The 22,928-nt window shown below is 34.7% G+C and overlaps 1 protein-coding gene and 1 long non-coding RNA gene across 9 annotated transcripts in view; both read left to right on the top strand.

Moving 5' to 3' along the window:
* The window catches only part of LOC101221910 (DEAD-box ATP-dependent RNA helicase FANCM), a 58,933-nt gene extending 40,783 nt beyond the window's left edge, over positions 1–18,150 (top strand). For 3 of the 8 annotated variants that reach the window (XM_031880950.1, XM_011651573.2, XM_031880951.1), the window contains 12 exons: positions 4,430–4,490; positions 4,602–4,672; positions 5,562–5,611; positions 5,680–5,845; positions 7,509–7,636; positions 7,710–8,040; positions 8,315–8,464; positions 8,561–8,944; positions 9,069–9,551; positions 9,683–9,734; positions 9,902–10,045; positions 17,381–18,150. In XM_031880950.1, the coding sequence (XP_031736810.1) occupies positions 4,430–4,490; positions 4,602–4,672; positions 5,562–5,611; positions 5,680–5,845; positions 7,509–7,636; positions 7,710–8,040; positions 8,315–8,464; positions 8,561–8,944; positions 9,069–9,551; positions 9,683–9,734; positions 9,902–10,045; positions 17,381–17,900 (2,540 nt within the window). In that variant the 3' untranslated portion in view covers positions 17,901–18,150. Of the gene's footprint in view, positions 1–4,429; positions 4,491–4,601; positions 4,673–5,561; positions 5,612–5,679; positions 5,846–7,508; positions 7,637–7,709; positions 8,041–8,314; positions 8,465–8,560; positions 8,945–9,068; positions 9,552–9,682; positions 9,735–9,846; positions 10,046–16,097; positions 16,322–17,380 lie in introns of those variants that run through there. The other 5 variants (XR_004214481.1, XM_031880949.1, XM_031880947.1 and 2 more) reach the window with 5 other exon arrangements.
* Positions 5,852–7,103, top strand: LOC116402087. The gene is made up of 2 exons (XR_004214483.1): positions 5,852–6,751; positions 6,888–7,103. It is a non-coding gene; the product is annotated as an uncharacterized LOC116402087 (long non-coding RNA).
* Positions 18,151–22,928: the final 4,778 nt, after the last annotated feature.

Genomic DNA, 22,928 nt, shown 5'->3' with positions numbered 1-22,928 from the left:
TGGAGAGAAGGTTGTTCTTCTTCTATACCTTCCTCCACAAACAACTCGCAGATATCGCCGATTACGTTCTCCAAAATCTCAAAATCTTCAGCCTCTTCCCTTGCTTTAACCTCTTCTAATTCCTCACTACTTACACTTGCAACTGATTCAACATCCGAGTCTTGCATTTCTTGAGCATCGAGACTGCCAACTTCCTTTGGATTAACATTCCAAGAGATCCGGATTAACATCATTGAACAAAGACCTGAATGATTGTTAACCCTGGGAATGCTTCTCTTGAGCCTTGAATGAACAAGCTCCTAGAGACTCAGAATTGAAAAGAGCAGTCCAAACATGTTGAAGAATGTGTTTTTCCTTATAAAATGCTTCAAGAAAAGCTTTGGAGGGCAGGAATTCTTTTTAGCTTTGTTAGACCGAGCTGACAAGGAAGGAGAGTTTTTCTTCTTTGTTAATTGACTTGTTTGGTAACACAGTAATTGGAGAAGAAGCAAGGGTGTCAACTTTTGATGATCCATGAGGAGAGAGACCATTAGAGATTGGATTTATAAATGCTAACCTGGCTTTGTTGTTATCATAGGAAAAACACAATTGTTTTTTCTTTTAAAGTTGGGTGATCTTTGCTTTCCTTTTTTTGTCTTTCCACATATCATATTTTCAAAAATAGGAGTCATTGACAGGTGCTTGGGACCCACTAAATCAATATCACAGCTGTCTTCTGCACCCTTTTCTCTCTCCTTTAATAGCATCTCTTTGTTTTTTGGCGAAGTAAATGCAACACTAGTCTGAACATTATTATTGACCTTCATGGTGATTAATGTCTTGTTGGCACTCTTATTCATAGAGACAACATTACTGTTATCTTTAATGTTTCAAATATGTGACTGCTGGACTCCTTCAAGTGACTTTTCAAATGGAATAAAATTAAAAGAAGTCTCCTTTGGCAGGAAAACTAAGCTTCTCCTGATTGGTGGTTCTGATTTTGAATGGCTTTTGGATTTCTCTGTCTTCCGTTTGTCTTCTGCCATCTGTTTTCTAACGGAATTGCCACTAGTCAGAGGTTGAAGAGAAGATTTCCCAGAATCCGACATTGCTTTGCAATTTTGGTGAGTTGTTGATGGCCTCGGATGATGATGTTTGAATAGTCTTTCAGACAACTTATAAGGGTTCCTCAAAACCTTCATCCTTCATAACTTGGTTTAATCTGACAATGTCTAAAGGATTAGAGAAATCGTAAGTAAAGAAATCACCTTGTACTTTGTTGGGTGGATTGGATATAGAAATATCCCCAAAAATTTTAAAAATGTTTCAACTTCTTTCATCAGATATCTGAATCGTTGTCAAAACCACACAGATTCTCCTTCACGTGAATCTTGGCTTCTGCACTAATGAAGTCGATGGTTTCAGCTGCAATATTTTCGAAACCTCCAAAATGAGCTCCAATCACTTCAAAAGTTTTATTACACTAATAATCAAGTGGTGGATTTTTTTATTGTAATCCACCCTCCATGGCCTTTCGAATGTAACTGTCTTCCATAGATGAGATTGTTCCACTTTTCAAACTTTAAATGAAAGGCACCAAATTTTTTGTTTTGGTTTCACCTTAAAAGGCCATACCATTGGCGATATTTGTCCTCCCTTATAAACCCGTGATCATCCCTTTATTTAATTGATATGGGACCTTGATTGCATTCCCAACAAAATATATATATATATATATATATATATATATATATATATTAAGAAAATAACCGGTTTGACGTATATGAAAAGTCACCAGTGAGTGTCGATAGTAACCTTGAAGATTTACAACATCATCTATTTGATTGTGACTTTGCAAGGAAATGTAGGTTTAGATTCTTTCGAAACATTAACCTCTCTTGGGCTTTCGGCTTTGGATGCAAGAGTAACTTTCCTAAGATTTTGGTTGGGCCATCTCTTAAGAAAAGGCCTTCTTTGGTGTCGAAGAACGCGGTAAAAAAGCCTTACTGTCTGAATTATTTGTTTGAAAGGAACCGACGAGTTTTTCACAATAAATCATCCCATTGGTTAGATTGTTTTGAGATTGCTGGATTACACACATCTTCGTGGTACACACTATCAAAGGTTTTTGAAGACTACTTAATTCAGGAGCTTAATCTGAATAGGCAAGCGTTCATTCTCTGCCTAAATAGTAGCAGATTTTACATATTTCTGTCTTATTTTCAGTTTTGGAGTCATTTTGTACTTCATCACCAATGGACTCTTCTTCATGGTCTTAGTCTTATTGCCCAAAGGATTGTACTTTTGTATTTTTGGCCTTACATGTATCACTATCACAGTATCATTTGCTGTAAAGGCAGTATGGTAGTCTTTTGCGAAAGTGTATTCTTAGTTTTGTTTGGATATGATGAGGACGCTAAGAGGGTGTTAGCCTAGTTGAGTTGTCCTGGTGCGTCTTATGATCCTAAAATTTATGATCCTAAAATTTCTTTTGCTCATTGTATAAACCTCTTGTACTACGAGCCTTCGCTTATTTATAATTATTAAAAGAGACTTATTTCACTTAAAAAAACCAATGAATGTCGGTAGTGAAGACTGTTTTGGAGCAGAGGTTGTTCAAGAAGAGTCCAAGCTTGTTGATAACATTGAGTTTGAGTTCAATGCTCTGTTTCGAGAAGAAGTTCTAAGGACCCATTTGCATCAAGGGACCAAGAACGTTTTTCATTAGAATCTATCACCTTTTCTTTGGCAAGGATGCTTAAACAGGATTTGGAAATCAAGTATCTCATCATCCTTTTCAAGTTTTCTAAAAGAAATGGACCATGAAGAGGTTGCTTGATCTCAATGATCCAAAACCGAGCCATTGGGGCATTGTGCTATTAGAAACAGTTTCAGAAATCTGGTTTTTAGAGGGATTTTATCGATCTATGAATCAGGTGAAAAAGCAATCCTTCTCCCATTTCCAAAGCTTAAACACTGCTAAGGCCTCCCCTTTCTGCCAGGATCTTGAAATATTTATCCAAGAAATCCTATGCTTGTACTATGAGGAGTCTCATTTATCTATATATATATTAATAAAGAGACTCGTTTCCCTTTTTTTCTTAAAGAAGTATAGGGTTCCCATCTTTTTATTATCTTCTTCTATTGCTTCTCTTTTTGTCTCCTGCAGTCTCTTGATTGTCTGTCCTCTTGGGATATAGCGAGATCGTTGGCTCTAGAAACTCATAGAATTACTAAGAGAAATCTTTGACATTATAAGTTCTTGTTTGATATTTATTCTTATTCAGTTTTTGTTATGCATGTGCATTTCTTCAATGTTGGGTAAGTTTGGTTTCAGAAACTTGAGTTGGTAAAAGACTTTCTTTTGGATTGGAATTTAAAATGTCGGCGGTGAAATTTCAATTGTTATGCTGGGGGCAAATGGGTGGTTGTAGTAGCTGACTCAAAAGTAACCCCACGGGCTAACATAGTAGTAAAGACCTTTAGATTCAATTAATTGGTTGTGGTTCAAACTATCCTGAGTCACATATCTTAAAGTTAGGTGGTGCTCTAGAATCTAATGCATCTGGAATTTACTCAATATTGTAAAAGTTGGTTTGAGAAACTTGAGTTGATAGAAATTTGCTTAAGTCAGAGTTATAAGCAGTAAATTTTCTATCCATTAACCATTTGTGCAAAGGAAAATGATTGCAGTAGCTAGCTCAAAACTTTAGTCGAATGCTCTGCCACTGAGTTATGGACCCAATAGCTAGCTTAAAACTAACCCCAATGCCTCTAGATTTAAGTTGTTCATGGGTTCATAATAACCTATGTCAGCGGCTTTCGTCTGACTGTTACATGGAATGAAGTTTCAGTGACGTGTTTGGTTCACTTTGTTAGATTATTGTGTTGCATATTGGTGTTTTGGAGCTGACCTTTTCTCTCACGGGACTAGTGAGCATTCTCCATTTAAAACCTTCAAAAGGACTGAATTTTAAACTTTTTGTTGTTTTGATCCTTGTTTTGGTCTTCGATCATTGGGCTACAAACATTTTATGAGTTGTTAATTGGCCGTATTTGTTAAAAGGCCAAAGTGCTTAGCTGGCAATCGACATGACCTTTCATTCTAGAGGTGAGAGTTTCGATCTTCATCTCCGATGATTGCTGTACTAAAATAATTTGTCGTATTTGTTTTTATTTTGTTTTTTTGTTTCATCGTACTTTGAGCCTTAGCTTCTTTTCATTTTATCAATGAAAAGTCTTGTTTCCTTTTCAAAAAATAAAAATAAAATAAAATAATAATAATAACCTGTGTCACAAACGTTAGGTTTTGAATTTTCTGTAAATCTATTGACTACTGAATAGCAGGCCATTTTTGGTATGAAACCAATTTCTTGATGAGTCTGATGCCAATGGCTGAGATGTAAATGAAAGATTTGACATGTTAGCTGACAAAGTAACTTTGTTGCAGAAACGAAGGATCCACAAGATTCAAGGGTGATTATATTCTCGAATTTCAGGGGAAGTGTAAGGTGAAATATTTTCTTCAAGTTCAATTTTGTAGTATTCGATGATTTAGAAGTGCACACAATCCAATCAATTATTTATTCTTAAACTTGCCTCAATGTGCTAATACTACTTAGGGACATTATGAGTGCACTATCCAAGATTGAAGACATTGTCAGAGCTACTGAGTTTATTGGTCAAAGCTCAGGTTTGCAATTTCATTTTTCTTCATTTTTGGTTATTATTTAGTTAATGATATAGTATCTTTTGGGATAATCTTGTTTTTTTTTAAAAAAAAAACTGAGACAAACCTCTTTATTAATGATAATAAATGAGATTTAGGCTCAAAATACAAGAGTATTATACTAAGAGCAAGAGAACTAGGGGAGAATACAGTCAAAGACTAAAACAGAAGCTAAACTTGGGCAACAAAAAATGGCAATCCAAAGGAAATCGGTATTCTTTTGAGAACTTATGTACACCAGTTAATTACTAGTTTAGCCGTGAACTTTCAAAATTGTGTTTTTATAGTTTATGAAACTCGTTGATAAAAGTTACAAAACATTGAAAGTTTAGAGGCTTATGATCTCTTTTCAAATTCTGGGACCTCTCTTTAGACAACCCTAAAACTTGAACCGTCACTCTTGTAATTTGACCCTTCATTAAATTTATCATACCAACCAAATTAAACTTTTGGGTTGATTGGTTAGTTAACAATATTGGATACGTTTTTCTTTATGTACATAAGCACATATGAGATGATTATATTGTAGAGCTTCTTCTTTGGCCTATTTAATTTTATCTGGATAGTCCTATTGTTGAAAAGCTAATGAGAAAAGTTTGTCAATCCGAATTGGGCTTAAATATATCTAAATTGCTCCAGTTATGTATGGTTTGGAATTTATAGAGCTTGGACTTAATGCTTAAATTACACATTTTATTGATGAAATGAAAAGAGACTAATGTTTGAATTACAAAGAAGCTAGAAATCACAAGAACTAGGGATCAGCATGCTTAAATATATCTAGCTCGGACTTCTTCTATTTGTTTGGAAATATTTTTGACGTTGGACAAGCTACTTAGTCTGAGTATTGCAGGAAAATCTCTCAAAGGTCAATCACAAAAGGTTCAACAGGCTGTTTTGGAGGTAGGCAATCCGGGTTTGTGGTTACTATCCCTATTAACTACCTGCACTGAATTTATACTTTTCAACAGAAATTTCGTGCTGGCGGGTTCAATGTCATTGTTGCCACATGCATTGGTGAAGAAGGTCTTGATATAATGGAAGTCGATCTTGTTATCTGTTTCGATGCAAATATTTCACCAATAAGAATGATTCAGCGGATGGGTAGAACCGGAAGGAAGCATGATGGAAGAGTGGATATCCTTGAACATTCAATTATCAATCAATCTCATTAATTAAATTCTGAAGTTGTGTTACCTAAAGTTGTTTTTTGTTAGTTTAGGAAGATATCGTGCCAACATTTTTTTTCTAAAAAAGGAACTGGTCTCTTTATTAATAATAAAGCTCAAAGTACAAGAGAAGAGAATGATACATAGAGCGAGAATATCGAGACCAGAGGATTAGTAGGCACAGCCAAACATCTCAACTAAGTTGACACTATTGAAGTTGGAGCAAAATATGAAATAACTCCCTTGCTTCATTCTATACAATAGACTATAGAGTTCAATATATATAGCCATACATGGAAACCCTAACTAAAGACTCGTAAATTACAATAAAAGACAAAAGACTAATAAGCTCCTATAGTAACATACATACTCTAACACTGCCCCTCAAGCTTCTTGGCTGGAATGACAGTATTTGATGACTGGAATGAAACTACAAGGTTCTTGGAAGATTTGTTTCAAGTGAAGATCATCATTAACTCCTTTTTTTACACGGATCCAAGCTCCTTCTCTTTCAACCAGATCAGCCCCTCAGAGATCCAACCTTCCACATTTTAAATATTCTGATTTTTCCCTACCTACCTCAAAAGTAAAATTTTTGAGAGGCTCCCCCTATCCAAAACTTCGGACCCTCCTAAAAAGAAATGTGATTCCGATTTTGACACTCTCCTTTTAGTGTGAGCAGTGTCGAAGATGATCATTTGGGGAAGAGAATACTAGTTTTATCTAAAAGGTAAGTTCTCTCTCCCTTTCTCTCTTTTCTCTCACCTATCCTCTTTCTTCCCTCCTTCTGGCAGCAACATGGAAGTGAAGAGCTGTAAATTTGCGGAGTCTTTCTACTGCATTTGGTTTTAAAAGGGGCACTTCAACATTGAAGGTATTGACTTTCGTAGATAAGTTTCTAAGAATTCTACAAGTTTTGAAGAATCAACTGGGATGGTTTATTAATACTTTGTCGGATTTGGCTCAAAATGTGGAACATTGTTTCTTCCTAACAAATGGTTGAGATGCAGATGGAGCTATAAGAGTGACAAAGTTCAGAGCTTCTTCTGGATGGATAGCCAGATGTGTTGCTCAAAATACCTCAGAGTTTCAGTCTTTTGTGCACGTTTATTCAGAGGTTGAGATGCCTAGATGCACCTGCTGTTCCTCTCTATTATTATCACGATTGAATGTACCTTGTACAAGCTTTCTATTATATCAATGAAATTTCCAGTTTCCGTTTAAAATTTTTTACATTTTATTTTAGTTTTTTGCAATCTTCATTTTTCTTTTTAAAATTCCATGAGAAAGGTTTTGTTTATTTATTTCGTTCAGTAGCCTCTCTTCATTTTTGCATTTGTGGCTGTTCTACCAAATCCCTTTGTTCACTCGGATGATTGTCATATTGTACTTGGTTTATTATCTTGGATTTGTTGTGGGTGCACCTCCCGATCCTTACTATGTAATTCTTTTCATTATATCAATGAAAAAAAAAGTTTTTTTTTCAGTAGTCTCTTTTCATTATATCAATGAAAAGTGTTGTTTTCTTAAAAAAAAATTAAAATTAAACATTCATCCCTCAAAGTTTGGAACTTCAACCTAATTGTTTTTCCCTTTTATGCAAATTATTTAATTTCCTTGACTAGTATTACTAGTTTTAGCATGTGAAGGGTCAGAATTGAAGGGTTACATGAAAAAGCAAGCAACAAGCAAGTCTATAAAGAAGCACATGCAAAATGGGGGAGTAAATAGTTTCAACTTTCATGCTAGCTCTAGAATGGTGAGATCATTTGACATAAGTCTATCGCAACATAGTATTGTTTTCTTATGCTATCGTTTTTTCCATTATTTAGATTCCACATGCTATCAGACCAGAAGTCCAGTTTGTTAAGCTGTCTATCAAACAATTTGTTCGTCCTGGAAAAAAAGTGAAAGATGATCATGCTGTTCAGATATCATTTAAGAACAAGTTAACTGATACTGAGACTCAGTTACTTCTCAAGTATTTCCATCCTTGTGACGATGCATGGCGGCCGTCCCTTATTGCCTTTCCTCACTTCCAGACTTTTCCCTCAAGAACCCATGGAGTATTGCATTCATGTAGAACAATGGTTCTGATTGACACAATGCAACACTTGCAAGGACTGCATTTTTCTAGGGAATCTGAATCATTCTCTGTTGCACGTAAGATAACTATAACACTTATGGATGACAAATAGACATATGTTCACTTTTACATTTCTCAAATAATGCCAATTTTGAGTGGGAGCTTTAATTAGTGTTTTCTATATTTGCGGAACAAGAAGCATTTTTTCTCCTCTTCATTTGTGACTTTGTTGGTGACAACGCAATGTTAAACATAAACTGAATTCATTATGGTAGGGTGTTTCTAATAATACTTCGTCAAAAAATCATGATAATTTATTTTCTTATGATCAAAGTTTTGATTATTTTATAGAGTCAATAAATGAAGTCAACGCATCAAAAGCAGAATTAGAAGTGCCATTAGTGTATCCTGAAGTCTCACTACCCCAAAATTCTGCAGAAAACAATTGTATTTCTGGTTGCTGTTCTCCCAAACATTCTACAATAGACATCATTGGTTCAGGTTTGATATCTGTTGATGCCATGGGAAATGACCAAATATCATGTTTCCTCGTGTTCTCTTCAAAATATTGATTGCATTCCTATTCTGTTGTTGTAGGTAGCAAATTATTGAATTTTTCTGAGCCAGGTTCTTACTGTGTAAGAACTGCTCAGGACTTAATTGTGCCAACTGAAGCTGTCATCAAGCAGACAACTTCACAAACAAAAATCTTACCTGATGAGTTTTTTCCAAGCCCTGAAACAGATTGTGTTCCTGTCTTGGAGGACAAAGCAATGAATCTGATTGAGACAAATCATCAAAACACTCTCTTGAAGAGGATTTTTTTTAATAAAGATACTGTCGATGAAAAACTTGTTCTGGAAATCGAGCCGCAATTCACCCCGGCTGACGAATTCAGTATTACTGAGACTCAGCTTAGTCCTCGTCTCACTAATTTAATCGAGAGTGGTTTTGTACCAGATTCACCAATTGATGATTGTGGTACATGCTATTTTCCAAGATAATACATTATGTTCTATTAATAAAGAGGGAATATTCCACTGTTCTTTGATTTCTCTAATGATGACAAGAATCCATACATACTAATGGGGGTTTTATTTTTCAGGATATTCTAGACAACGGATATCTGAATCAGCAAAATCCCAGTTTATTTTGCCTGCCCAAGTGGATGGTCTACAGCTTTTAAACTCCTCAAGTTCTGGGATAAATGAAATGATTAATTGTAATGCGGGCTTTTGTGCTGGAAATGATATTTTTCTCGCAAGCAGTGAAGGTCAATCTTCTGCACTCAAGGATAATGAGAGCGTGGGTATAAAATCACATGCCCCTACATCTCCTATGGCTGATGAAATACAAACTCCCTTGGCTACTATTGCAAGCAGTTGTGATAATGAAGTTTGGGATTCAGTTAATGGAGAAAAGTTTAGCAGTGTACCGAAACCCCACAAATTCAAAAGATTGCGAAAGGTTGGAGACATGAAGAAAAATGAAAACATTGAAAGCATGGCAAAAACTTCAATTTCTCCATTGGGAAATATGGTTGGAACTTTTTCTAGCACCAGACAATTTAAAAAAAAGAAACGCGATGGTATCTTCTCTCTCTCATTGTTCAATTTTTGGAATCTTGTCCCAAATGTTTTCAAGAGATCTAATAGAGAAAACATTCGAACAAATAACTCTTTCCTATTTGCTAATTGTCAATTCAATTGCTGCTTTTAGGTGAAAGGAGATTTGACGACAATGTTAAAGCATTTATCGAGGAGGAAGCTGAGTAAGTCCAAAAATTACCTCGTTAAAAGGAAAAAAATCTAGTAAATGAGATTAGTGTTAAATTTAAATATACCTTTGGTAATGATATGGTAGTTTTACCTTGACTTCACAAGTTAAAAGGAGATGATACAGTGGTGAATATCTGCCCCATTTCTTGTTGGCATCTAGGGTGTCTTCGGATGCTACCATATCTGGGGATGAAGATGACAACATTAAGAGCTCGTCTGATAGTTTCATAGATGATAGGGTCAATGCTAGTGCCTCGAGTACTCAAGATGGAACAAGCAAACCTGATATGATGGCAATTTACAGGTTTCTATTAATCTCATATTTCTCTGTTATTTAATTGTGATGGGCTTGTGCGTTTTCTTGTCATGCGATAAAGTAGCAGATTTGAGAACAATGCTCAAGTCTAAGAAACTTTAGTGACTGTTCAAATGATTTATTTAATCCATTACAAGAGCAAAATATAAGTGTTATATTATATACTTAAAAATGGGAAGTAGAAATAATGTAATATTATTCCTCTACATTTTTTTAAAAGGAAACGAGTCTCATTTATTAATAATAATAATGAGTCAGAAGCTCAAAGTACAAGAGGATTCTACAAAGAGCTAAGTAAAAACTAGGGATCAATAGACGCACGCGGACATCTCAACTAGGTTGTACCCCTTAGCATCCACATCATATCCGAAAAGGAAATAAGATAAAACTATAGAAACATTTAAAATGAGGTCAATTGGAGGCCTCTACAGCAGCACTGCATCAACAGAGAATATCAATCAAATCAAAACAGAACAAAAACCATGACCCAATGTCTAATACACCAAAACTGGACTAAAATATCTTAGAAAATAAAAGCCTGTCAGTTTAATTGAATATCTTGTGTGGAATAATCCTGGAAGCCCTTGGCTGTGGAGCACCATGATGAAAGTTCAAACTTATTGGATTAGAATGCGAAAGGTTAGAAAATAAAACTCATATCTCTTCAAGTTTTAATCTATCTCCTATAAAAATTTCGAACTCGAGCATTAATCTTGTGCGAGGTACTCTGCATTCATCATCAAATATTACAAATTCTGAAAAAGAAAAATTAGATGATGAAGTATCCATAGTCAGTACCAGCAGTGAAGAATTAGAACTTGTTAGTTTAGATGAGAGAGACGACGTGTTGGCTGAATTCGAGGCAAATAATCTGGATGATTCATTGGGTCTAGATCTTCCTAAGTTATTTCTCACCCCTGAACCCAAGGCTTGTTGTAAAGAATTGGCAGAAAGCTTTCATGCAGAATTAGTCCCCTACATTGCTGCTTGATCCTATCTAAGGGAAATTTGAATAAGCGATACATGAAAGTCATATCGTAGAATACTAGAGGCATCCTAAATAAATCAAAACAATTAGCCTTGAAAGGAGTAATGAAGTTGACTTGTCCAGATGTTATTCTAATTCAGGAGACAAAACAAGAGACTATTGACAATTCCTTAATTAAGGCTCTATGGAGTTGGAAGGACATTGACTGGGATTATACTGAATCAACCGGTAGATCTGGAGGAATGTTGACTATGTGGAATGAAAGTAAAATATCGTGTCTGAAGTCATTAAAGGAAGATACGTCCTCTCGTTTAAATGCAATACTGTTTGCAAAAAGCCTTGTTAACATAATGAAGAAAACTTGCTGAAAGCTTTGGCAAATGAAAAAGACAATGATGAGCAACTGGATTTGGCAACAGAGAGAACCAGCAGACCTTCTGGAACTATATAGGAGGGAGGAAAGAGGACTTATTCAGAAAAGTAAATTAAACCAGATGAAATTAGGGGATGTGAACACCAAGTTTTTCCATCGGTTTCTAGCCGCCAAAAAAAAGAAGTCTACAGTTTTTGCAGAGAAAATTGCCAAATGCCAATTGCTGGAAAAGCTGCTCTCCATCTTTAAAATGGCCTGGGTGCCTCACTTGGAGAGTAGAGAATCGGTTAGACAGCTTCTAGGAGGGACTCATCTTAATAAGACTGCACAATTTCTTTGGTGGAATGCAGTGAAAGCCTTAATGGCTGTTTTGTGGTTTGAAAGAAACCAAGGATTTTTTACAACAAATCTCTCGATTGGGTCAATCGTTTTGAAAATGCTCATTGAAATGCCTCCTTGTGGTGCATTCTTACTAAGGAATTCAACATGTGGTGAGACATAATTATAGTGTAGAAGAAAGGAAAGCCCTTGTTGAGCTGGTTAGCTATATAAAGACCATTGGGTCAATGATGCAGCAGTGTGATACTCTGGTAGCTGATGCTTTGTGGGAAACAGTTCATCCTGAGGTTCAAGATTTTGTTCAAAACACATTGGCCACCATGTTACAAACTACCTTCCGAAAGAAATTTCAAGGATTCTTTTTTATATGTGAACCATCAGCTGATTGGATGGAAAATAGAAGCAAATTCGATTCTGAAGCACAATCGCAAAGAGGTGAAGAAAGTAAATTGAACTTCTTTTTCCACGGCCGTTGCACCTACAGCTACCTAGCTATTGAAATACGTGAGAACTTGGACAAAAATGAACGCGGCTGATTATTAAAAGATTGCTAAAGAAATTAATATGGTCGTTGTACTAATTCATGAATCTAGAAGAGACAGCTTCCATAAAGCATTCGTAAAAAGCATCTAGAGCTCAAAAGATATTGGCTGGACTTTTGCTGGAAGCTTTAAAGAGTTTCGGGGTGCATTCTTACAAGGTGGGATGAAGGTTTTTTTTCAGAGTTTGACATTGCTAAAGCAGATTTCTCTTTGATAACTGGAGTAATGTGTTGAAGGCAGTGCTGGCAAGATTTTGTGGACTACTAGACTGCTTCAAGTTCATCTAGGCATTGGATTGCATTCGCAAGACAGTTTTGTCGTGGCTGGTTGTATCTTCTTAGATTTCTCAGTTTCTTTTCATATTGAAGATTTGGGTGTACAAGATTTTAGTTTCGAGGGGGCTAATTTTGAGAGAGTTTAAGTTTTGCTTTGTATTTAGCTTTCTACTGATGCATTGTCTTTGAATGGCTTTGATTAGCTCGTTATTTTCTGCTCGGGTGCGTTTTTAGAATTCCATCATATTTATGTTACCCGAGTATAGTTTTTGTTTTTGTTTTAGCTTGTATTTTTCCTATGTTTTTTTTACTCTTAGTATAATACTCTTGAACATTAAGCTTTAGTCTCATTATCATTAATAAAGAGACTTGTTTCCATTTCAAGAAACAGTGTTTGGAATTTGGTGGCTTCCTCTTCTTTCAGTAATCTTATGAAGTAAACCGACTAAGTACTAGTTTGACTATCCCAATGCTCGGCTGCAAACCCTTTTGGTGAAAGGGCAATACCGAACAATCTTTGGAATTTACTTTCAAGTGGGATAACATCCAGCCAACGGGTCAGTACATAAGAAGATTCTGCTGCCAGTGCCCACTCTAAAGGCAGCCAATGCTTCAACTTTGCGTCATTCTCTAGATATACTGATCCATGGGCTTCTTAGGCTCAAGTACTCCCTCCCACTTGTGCCAATGGAAGGGATGGCTCCCATGAATGCTTTCAACTACTTTACACCACGGGACATTCTGTTCTGACATAAACCTCCAGCTCGATTTTGATAAGAGAGCCATATTCCTTATTTTCATATTGCATAATTCAAAACCTCCATCTCTCTCTGTTTTGGTGAGTTTGTTCCATTTAACCAAATGATTCATCTTTCCTTCACTTTTACCTTCCCAGAAGAACTTTCTCATTAGAAATAAAAGTTGCCATGAGGAAAGTGGACATGTAATATTTGGGAAGGTTAGAAAAGACTGATTTGCATCAAGTGATTCTACCTCCTCCACTTGCTTAGTTTTCCTTGGACTTTATCTATGATGAGTTGCCAGAATGAGGAACTTTTTGGTTAACCTCTGAGTGGTAAACCGAGGTACATAATGGGGAGTTTCTCTGTCTTGCAACTTAGCCTTGAGGCCATTTCAGCAGTCTTTCTTTCCTCAATATTGATCCTGCATATAGAAGACTTTTCCCAATTAACTTTTTGGCTTGAACACCATTCGAATATAACCAAAGTCTTACAAAGATTTTCCATCATAGCCTCGTCATATTTACAGAACACAAGGGACTCATCAGCAATTTGAAGTAAGGGAACGTGGACCTTGTTTTTGCCTACTGTAAAGCCTTCAAACATCATATTTACGTGAATCATTGAGATGAGTCTACTAAGAACTTAACTTGCAAGAAGGAATAGAAAAGGGGAGAGTGGATCTCCTTGTCTTAGGCTTCTTGATGCTTGTATTCTGATTCTTGGACGGCCATTTATGAAGATTGAGCACTTGGGCAATGGACTGGATAACGGCCATTTTTAACATCCAGTTGATAAAGAGCCCAATCAAAGTTAACTGCAACAGATAGCAAAATTCTGATAGAATTAATTTTAGTAACTAGAGCAAATAATCAACTCCATATGTCTGAGTAAACCCCTTAGCAACCAATTTGGCGTTGTACTTCTCAACACTACCATGTTTACATTTCACCGTGAACACCCACTTGCATCCAACTATTTTCTTATCTTTTGGTAGTTCAACTATGTTCTATGTGCATTTTTGTTCCAGAACATTCATCTCTTTCATCACTACCAAGTCCAACACAAATCATTTAGGACCTCATATTTGTGGTGGTAGGTTTGTTCCAGAACATTCATCTCTTCCATCACTACCAATTTCTAATACAAATCATTTAGGACTTCATATTAGTGGATCGGCGGCGAGCGGCTTAGAAAGGGGCAACCGACAAGGACCACAATGAACGGCGGCAAAGACAAAAAAAAAGACCAAATTACAGACAAGAAAACGCAACTACCGGCGGCGTCCGACAAGTAGTGGTTGGCGGGGGCAATCAGTTAGAGTAGTATGACCGGCGGCGACAACCCTTGAGGCAGCAGAGCACTTAGGCAATGGCGGCAGGCTATAAGAGTTTTAGGGCTTTTTAGGTTTTAAAAAAAGTGGGTTTTTTTAGTGTTTCAAGAACTTTATCTGCCAAAAAATGTAATTTTTTGTGTATTTCACCAAGAGAGAATGGTTTTCTTAAATAGAAGAACAACACTTTACATATAAGGGAAAAAATACTTTTGCCAAATATAATGTAACCAATACCATAAAATATAATATAAAAAGGAAATAATCAACAAGGACTTTACAATTTTGATCACCAAGTCTCGACATCCACAATTGTTGCTTGGTCTGGAGTTATTTCTCCTCTTGATGCCCATTGTCAGCTTGGTCATTTGTGTCTCTCAGTCTAGACCGTTCATAACGCTTTGTCTCATTCTGGATGGCACAGTGCGATGATTGAAGAGGTGAATGCCTTAGATGATAATGACACTTGAGATTTAGAATCTCTTCCTACAATAAAGAAGACTATTGGGTGAAAATGGGGTGTTTGCAATTAGGGTTAATCTTGTATCAATAGCTCGATTAAAAGCACACCTTGTGGCTAAAAGCTATGCTCAAATGTATGGGATTGACTATTTTGATACATTTTGTCCTGTTGTTAAACTCACTTCTGTCGAGTTATTCATTTCTATGGCGGCATCTCAAGATTGGCCTTTACATCAGCTTGAAATTAAAAATGTTTTTCTCCACGATGATCTTTAGGAGGAAGTCTATATGAAGCAACCATCTGGGTTTGTTGCTCAGGGAGAGAATGATAAAGTGTGTCGTCTTCTCAAATCTGTGTATGGGTTGAAACAAAATCCATGCGCATGGTTTGGAAAATCTAGTCAAGCACTTGAGCAGTTTAGAATGAAGAAAAGCAAATTGAATTACCCAGTTTTCTACCAAAGATCTATAAGTTGAATTATTCTACTTGTATATGTTAATAATTTTGTTATATCCGGTAGTGATACATCAAATATATTCTCTCAAATCTATCCTCCAAAGTCAATTTCAGACTAAAGATTTAGGAGTGCCAAAGTATTTGTGGCATTGAAGTAATGAGCAGCAAGAGGGGTATTTTTATGTCACAGAGATGTACTTGATTTTCTGTCCAAGACAGGAAAATTAGGAGTCAAGCCATGTAGTCCTTTGATGATCCTTGGTCTACAACTTTTAAAAGATGGAGAACCATTTAAGGATCTTGAGAGGTATAGAAGACTGGTTGGTAAGTCGAATTACCTTATGGTAACACGTTCAGACATTGCTTATTCGGTAAGCATTGTGAGTCAGTTTATGACCTCACCCACAGAAGAATATCAGAATGTAGTACAACAAATTTTATTTTAACAAATTTTATTTTACATTAAGGCTGCACCTGGATGTGGGATCTTATACAAAAATCATGGTCATATGAACATTGAATGTTTTTCAGATGTTGATCAGGCAGGATCAAAAGAAGATAGAAGATCGACTTCTAGGTATTGTGTTTTTGTTGGAGGCAATTTGGTTTTGTGGAAGAGTAAGAAGCAAAACGTAGTTTCACGATGAAGTGCTGAATTAGAATGCTGAGCAATGACACAATCAATGCAAAATCACGTGGTTACATAAACTCTTGATTGAGTTGGGTTTTGATACTACAATTCCGACTAAGTTGTGGTATGACAATTAAGCTGCTATCCATATTGCATCTAACCTAGTATTTCATGAGCTACTAAACACATCGAAATTGACTTTTATTTTGTTTGGGGAAAAATACATCAAGGTCTAGTGTCTACTAGATATGTAAAGACTAGTGGACAATTAAGAGATATCTTTACTTAGGCTTTGAATGGAGTTCAAATAGACTACCTATGTAACAAGTTGGGCAAGATTAATATATGCTCCAATTTGAGGGAGTGTTATAGTATATATGTAATTATAGAAGCTTATTAGTCTTTTGTCCTTTATTTTAATTTACTAATCTTTATTTAGGGTTTCATGTATGCCTATATATATTGATTCTATTGTATGCAATGAAGAAGTTCTTCCCTTTTTTGTTCTATCTTCAACAATAAGAATGGTAAGTGTTTGAAGGAACTAATTATTTGGAAGAAAGACAATTTTGGAATGAGAGTAATCAAATACTATGATGGGTGAAAACAGTTCAACCCTTTGAATTTGTGTAGTTCCACCGTGGGTAGTGCCTCATGTCACGATTGGGGTTTTGGCTTTGACAGTGGAATAAGAAGTTTTGGGGGCTAGAATGATAAGTCCAATAACTTAGTATACTCTTTCTTATTTGTAGCCTTTTTTATATCTTATTCACTAGGTATTAGGACAACTCTAGTTGGGCTTTCGGGTCATTTTCTTGTGATTTGTGAACCTTTTCCCACTCATTATATGATTTTAAAATTAATAACAAAATCATCTTTTCATTCTTCCTGCCATCTTAACCAACTGATCTTTAGGAGTAATTTTCTCCTTTTTGCCTCTGTATATCACATAGAATAAGCAGTCTCTTCCTAGCATTACATTAACACAGACGATTCTCTATTGTTCTACATATCTTATCATGTAGCTTGAAATTTGATATCAGATTGTGAACATTGAGGAACCTGTAAAAATCTCTAATTTGTGACATTCCAAAATTGCATTTTCTACTGAAAATTAATTTGGATTTAGAAGGTGGAGCTATTTCTATAAATGTTGTACTAAAATTGTGATCTTATACAACAGGCGTTCTTTGCTAAGTCAATCACCATTTGGGAGGTTGACTTCACCCCTAGCGACCAGGGTAACTGAAAGTGAAACTTCTCCTGACAAGACATTGAATATTTTCCAGTCAACTGTAACAGACGACGTCAATCAATCTCATACACTGCATTCAAAACATGTGAAAATGAACTGCAGCCCAGAAGTTGTAATTGCTACAATTGGTGTCTGCCCAAGGACGACAGACGTGGAAAGCATGAATAGAAATTCGACATTTTGTACATCAGAACCTGTTCCTGTACTTAATTTGGATAAACAGTTTGAGTTGGTGGTGGCAGGGAGAGAATCCATAAGCGAAGTGGATTCAAATAGAAATGTATTCATTGATGATGATGAATTTTATGAAGGTCTTGACCTTGATGCAGTTGAGGCCCATGCAAAATTGCTCCTCCAGAAGAAAGTTGAGTTGCCACAGATTATGGTTACTCAGCAACAGAAGAATATTCCTATCGACACTTCTCCATCTTTTGATCTTGGGATATGACCGTTTTCTATGTGCATATGACTTGTTCAAATACTTAATTTCCGGAAAATATAATCTGGAAAGTTTGGTATTTGTTTTTGGACTCATACTCCTGATTTTCTTCGTGATTGGGGGATATCAAAGTGGCACGTATGCTTAAATTATGATTTAGTGGTTGGGTGGGGAGGAGTATGTAAAAAACAAATACTACACTGCGTTGTACAAAAGTTATTAAAATAAGAATTTCAGTTTTGTTACTTCATGTTTTCTACATTTTTGGTATTAAACTTGTATGCTTGTTAAATCTTATCAATAGTTGGAATCAGTAAATTCATGTTAGTTTGGTGAATATGGATGCTTAACATATAATTTGTTTTTAAAAATAAAGAACATATAATTTAAACTTATCGATAGTACCATAAACGAATAGATCTCATTTTAGTGAATGAGTTTTCTATGTAAAAATTAATATATTTAATTCTAGTGGATAATATAAAGTTGACTTGAGATCAGAAAATTCATATCTACTTGGTGAATGAAGATAACTTCAAATTTAAGAACGTGGTCGAATTTGTCATTTTAGAATTTAAAAATTTTTAGTTTAAGGTTTAATTTATGTGAATATTCAGAATTAAACCTCCCATTCTAAAAGATGGAGCAACTGTCAACTAACGGTGAATAGTTAAGAATTTAATCTTTTTCAGATAATAGTTTGAAAATTTAATTGTTAATTTATTTGAGTTATAATAATATACGTTTGGTATTTAGACTATTTTATTTTGATAAAGAAATAATAAATGTGGTAGCAAAGAATAAAAAAAAAATGAATGTCAAATAGTAAAAAATGTGGCAAATTACAAATATCATAGCAAATTGAGAATTTTGAAACAATGTTTAGTGTGGAGACTATTTACTTGCAGCAATAAGTGGTTATGTTATGATAGTTCTTCCAATTTCTTACCATGCCGGCCCAATAGGATTCAGTTCGGTTACCAGTTGATCGATTCAACCCGAGAAGTTCGGGTTTTCTTTTGTTCTCGCTGGTTTTAGTTATCGCTCACTTGCTTCCCTTTCAATTTCTCTCTCTCTTTCTCTTAGTTTATGATTTGTTTGTTGCTTGTCCAATGTCTATTGTTTGTCGCTCTCAGATTTCGATTTGTCCGCCAATCTCTCTAAGGTCTTCTCATTTGTTTCGATTCGTTCAACTTCTATTTTTCTAGTTGAAAATCACTATCATTGTACCTGTTTTATAGCTAATGTTTCGATTGACCATTAATAATTACACTTTTTATTATTGTTTTGATGGCTATATTTAATTCATTAACTTATATAGATTAAAAAAAGAGCATCATTCTTCTAAAAATTAAGCTCAAATTTTGTAATATGAGTAATGTGATTTATATTTTTCAAGGTTTAATCATACCTCATGCTTAAATTTTGTAAGTTGTGTTCTATCGAGTAAGCGTGTACGTCTTAAACAAAATTATTTTGAACGATTACAAATAATAAAATAAAATAATGTGCATATTGTAAAATATATATAAAAAAATCAGATTAGAATTCTTATCCTACAATACTAATAAACACCATTAAGTTTGATAATTAAATCGTCATTTGATAGAAATGGCTCGTGTTTTTCTTGTCCTTGTGCACGAAGATCAAACCATGAACGTCACATTGTGATATACTCTGCACGAATCATGCACCAATCTTGATCGTGTTTGCCTTTTAAATTAATTTCGTGCATGGCGGGGTTTGTATAGCACAATAGTGGTATCGTATGAAGCATACCGAACTGTCGCAACACACGATCTAGTGCATGCAACTCAACGATATGGAAGCATATCATAGGGTCTATGTAAGTCCATATCACTTCACCATTATGACATTGATCAGAAAGCAATTCCTATCAGATGTATTGTCACGTCCTACCTCGTACGCATCCTTACTTATCGTGCGAAACGAAATGTGATTTAAAAACTTTGAACCATTAACCATTACCATGCAAACTTAACAGTAACAACAATATCTTAAGTAAAGCAACACAACTCTTATTTATTTAAACCTAAAAATTTCCTATAAACAGTACAAAACAATATACATTTCTTAAAACAAGAGCTTAACAAAGAAATGTTGAAAGCCTTCAAAGTCTTCAACCTTCAACGATTGTTTAGTACCCAATCTGATCGTTTAGCTTCTTGATCAATCACTTAGCTTTTTACACGATTGGTTAAGTTGCCTAAACGATTGCTTCGCTCTGATCGCTTAGCTCCTAATTAAATGATTGCTTACTTTTCAACCCTATTTCATACCTTTTTAACCAATCACTTAGCTTCTCACAACCTAGGGGAGATGGAGACTTAAAACATAAGTCTATGACTTAGTGAATGAAGTTTTAAGAAAACTTTTTGGAACACAACTCATAAATCATTTTCATTTCACAAATACATCCGATCACATAAATACTCATTAGTCTCACACGTCCTTTTGCCAAGAAAGTGAACTAGTTTCTGCCCCAAGACTCAACATCTAGCGTTTAGACTACTGCGATGTCCTTTTCATCAACAACATCAAAAAATTTCCTAGTTCATTCCTCATTACTCAAGCCACCAAACACAATACGCTCCTTTTATGCATTGGTCAACTTCATTCCACCATGCAGTCATTTTTTCTATGGTTGTCTTTACTTCTTCGTGATAGTTAGCTCATTGATAGGAAAAGACTAATGATTTGAAAACACAATTTCACATTCATTTGAAACACATAGAACTTACCATAAACATAATATAAACTTTCATTCGAAATCACTTTATAAAAATTCATGTATTAAATATCCTTACAAGACAACATGAATTTTTAAAAAGTCTTTAAAATGTAAATATTTTTAGGAAGTCACTCACGAAAACTTAATTTTCCCTTAGCTCAAAACGTCTCGTTCACTTCTTCTTCTTGCCTAGAATAAGTTTAACACTTAGCTTTCTTTTCAAACTTGCAAAGTAATTGTTGGGTTTTTTTTATTGTGCTATAATTATTGTATGGATAATTGGATTATTGTTTAATTATTTAATAAAAGTTATTATCCTCATTATTATTCAATTGCATGTTATTGTATAATAATATTCATGAATATATTATTATATTCTAAATGTCCTTAATCGATTATTATTGTGGGAACAATAATAAATTAAGATTAGTATGAGTTTTAATTGATAATCATAGGATGATTATATATGTAAAAATATAAATTATAATCATATTTTCTTATTAGAGAATAAAAATTGGACTAACCCTTTTTTTAGATTATTACATGGACATGTGTCATAAGTAATCCCAAATGATTGATTGTTTTGATCCTTAAACCTGAGATTATCATGATAATTATAAAGGTTGTACTTGAATATGTTATGAATTATGTAGTGGACAATGATCAATCAAGATGACATTTATCCCTCTTGTTATGGAGAGATATCTATGGACACCCCTCGATTAAGCATGAATGTGGAAATGCATGGGCATGCTATTAATGAATTAATAAGGATATTAATGTCACTTGTTATTTCAACGTGCTTATTGATCGAGAAAGCAATTGAATTAGATAAGATGACTTTGTCTATGTCTTATATTCAATTATAGATATTGTGTGATACAATGATTAAAAGAGTAATTATATTAGGTTATGTTGGATCACCAACTTAATGTAATATGGGTAGCTATAATGTCTTGCCAGAGACCAATTATGACTTATGAACCATAAAACACCTTATGTACCTATTGTCATATTAAATTAACCTAATAGGTCACAAAAATTGGGTCGAATTTGTCTTTGGGTTGAGTAGTTAATAAGCTTGATTGGAGAATTGGAAGCTTATTAGGAGACCCTAAGAAACCTATAAATAACACCTTGGACGTCATATTTTATATACAAGCAAAAGATTTAAATTCGTTTTACACAAAGAAAGAATAGAGAGAGTCAAAATTCTCATTTTGTGATGTTCTAGCCGACCGGAATTCAAGGACTAGGATTCCTGCCAGAGAACGCTAGTGATTTCGCAGCATTTTGGTGTTACGAATTTGGAGTATCATTCTTATCTGAACATAATTAATTTAAATTTGAACATCGACACAAAGATATGCTTATTCATGATTTAATTGTTTATGTACGGTGTGTTTACCTTATAAGGTTAAAGAATTTTTTTATGTTAATTCTGCTACATCTAGCCTAGTTTGTTTTCGAGCAGTAATCCTCTTTTCTTTTGTCCTATTCTCTTATTTATACTAATTCTAAGTTGGATTAGTTATTCCTTAAACTCCAATCTTGTCAGCTCCTACTTAACTAAATTCTAAATCTTTACATGCTACAACACTTGGAATCCACTCCACCAATCGCTCACTCTTTTAAACTAATTGTTTAGCCTTTTTAAACGATCATTTACTTTTTATACTATCGTCTAACTTTCTTAGAAAATTGTTTAACTTTCTTATACGATCATTTAGCAAAATACTTTTTAAAACCTTATATTCAGGTACATGTCTTACATGTATAGTGTTCAATTAATCTGTTAAAAAAACAAACATTAAGTAGACAACAAAAAATAGGTAGACAACATTCATATAATACTTTACTACCTAAGTGTGCATCAATTGATCAAATATTTGTCGATAGATCAACAACATATTTGCTTATTGTCTTGATGTAATTAAGACACCACTTCATCCGATGTGTGAAAAAAATTGACAATAAGTTATAGATAGTGTAAATTTTATTAAAAAGATAATATATAAATAAAATAATACCTGAAAATCAGTGATCGAGCAAAGAGATCAAAGGAAGCAGATGTATATGCAATTTCGTATGAGCCTAGAAAGGATGAAAGAATTGAAGGTAAACTTGGCATTGTTATTGATACCATTAAGGAGAACGGGATCATGTTTGTACCTTGAATTTAAATCAGAGGTAGAATAGGAAGACGAGAAACAACTCAGCTAAAGCCTCTTATTGGCAGTTGAGGATTGTACTGTGAAAGCTGACTTCATCTTGTTTAGCTTTGT

The sequence above is a fragment of the Cucumis sativus genome, chromosome 2, assembly GCF_000004075.3.
Source record: "Cucumis sativus cultivar 9930 chromosome 2, Cucumber_9930_V3, whole genome shotgun sequence".
NCBI classification, from domain to species: Eukaryota; Viridiplantae; Streptophyta; class Magnoliopsida; order Cucurbitales; family Cucurbitaceae; genus Cucumis; species Cucumis sativus.
Note: the sequence above shows the minus strand (reverse complement) of the source record. Positions and strands in the feature narration are given on the sequence as shown.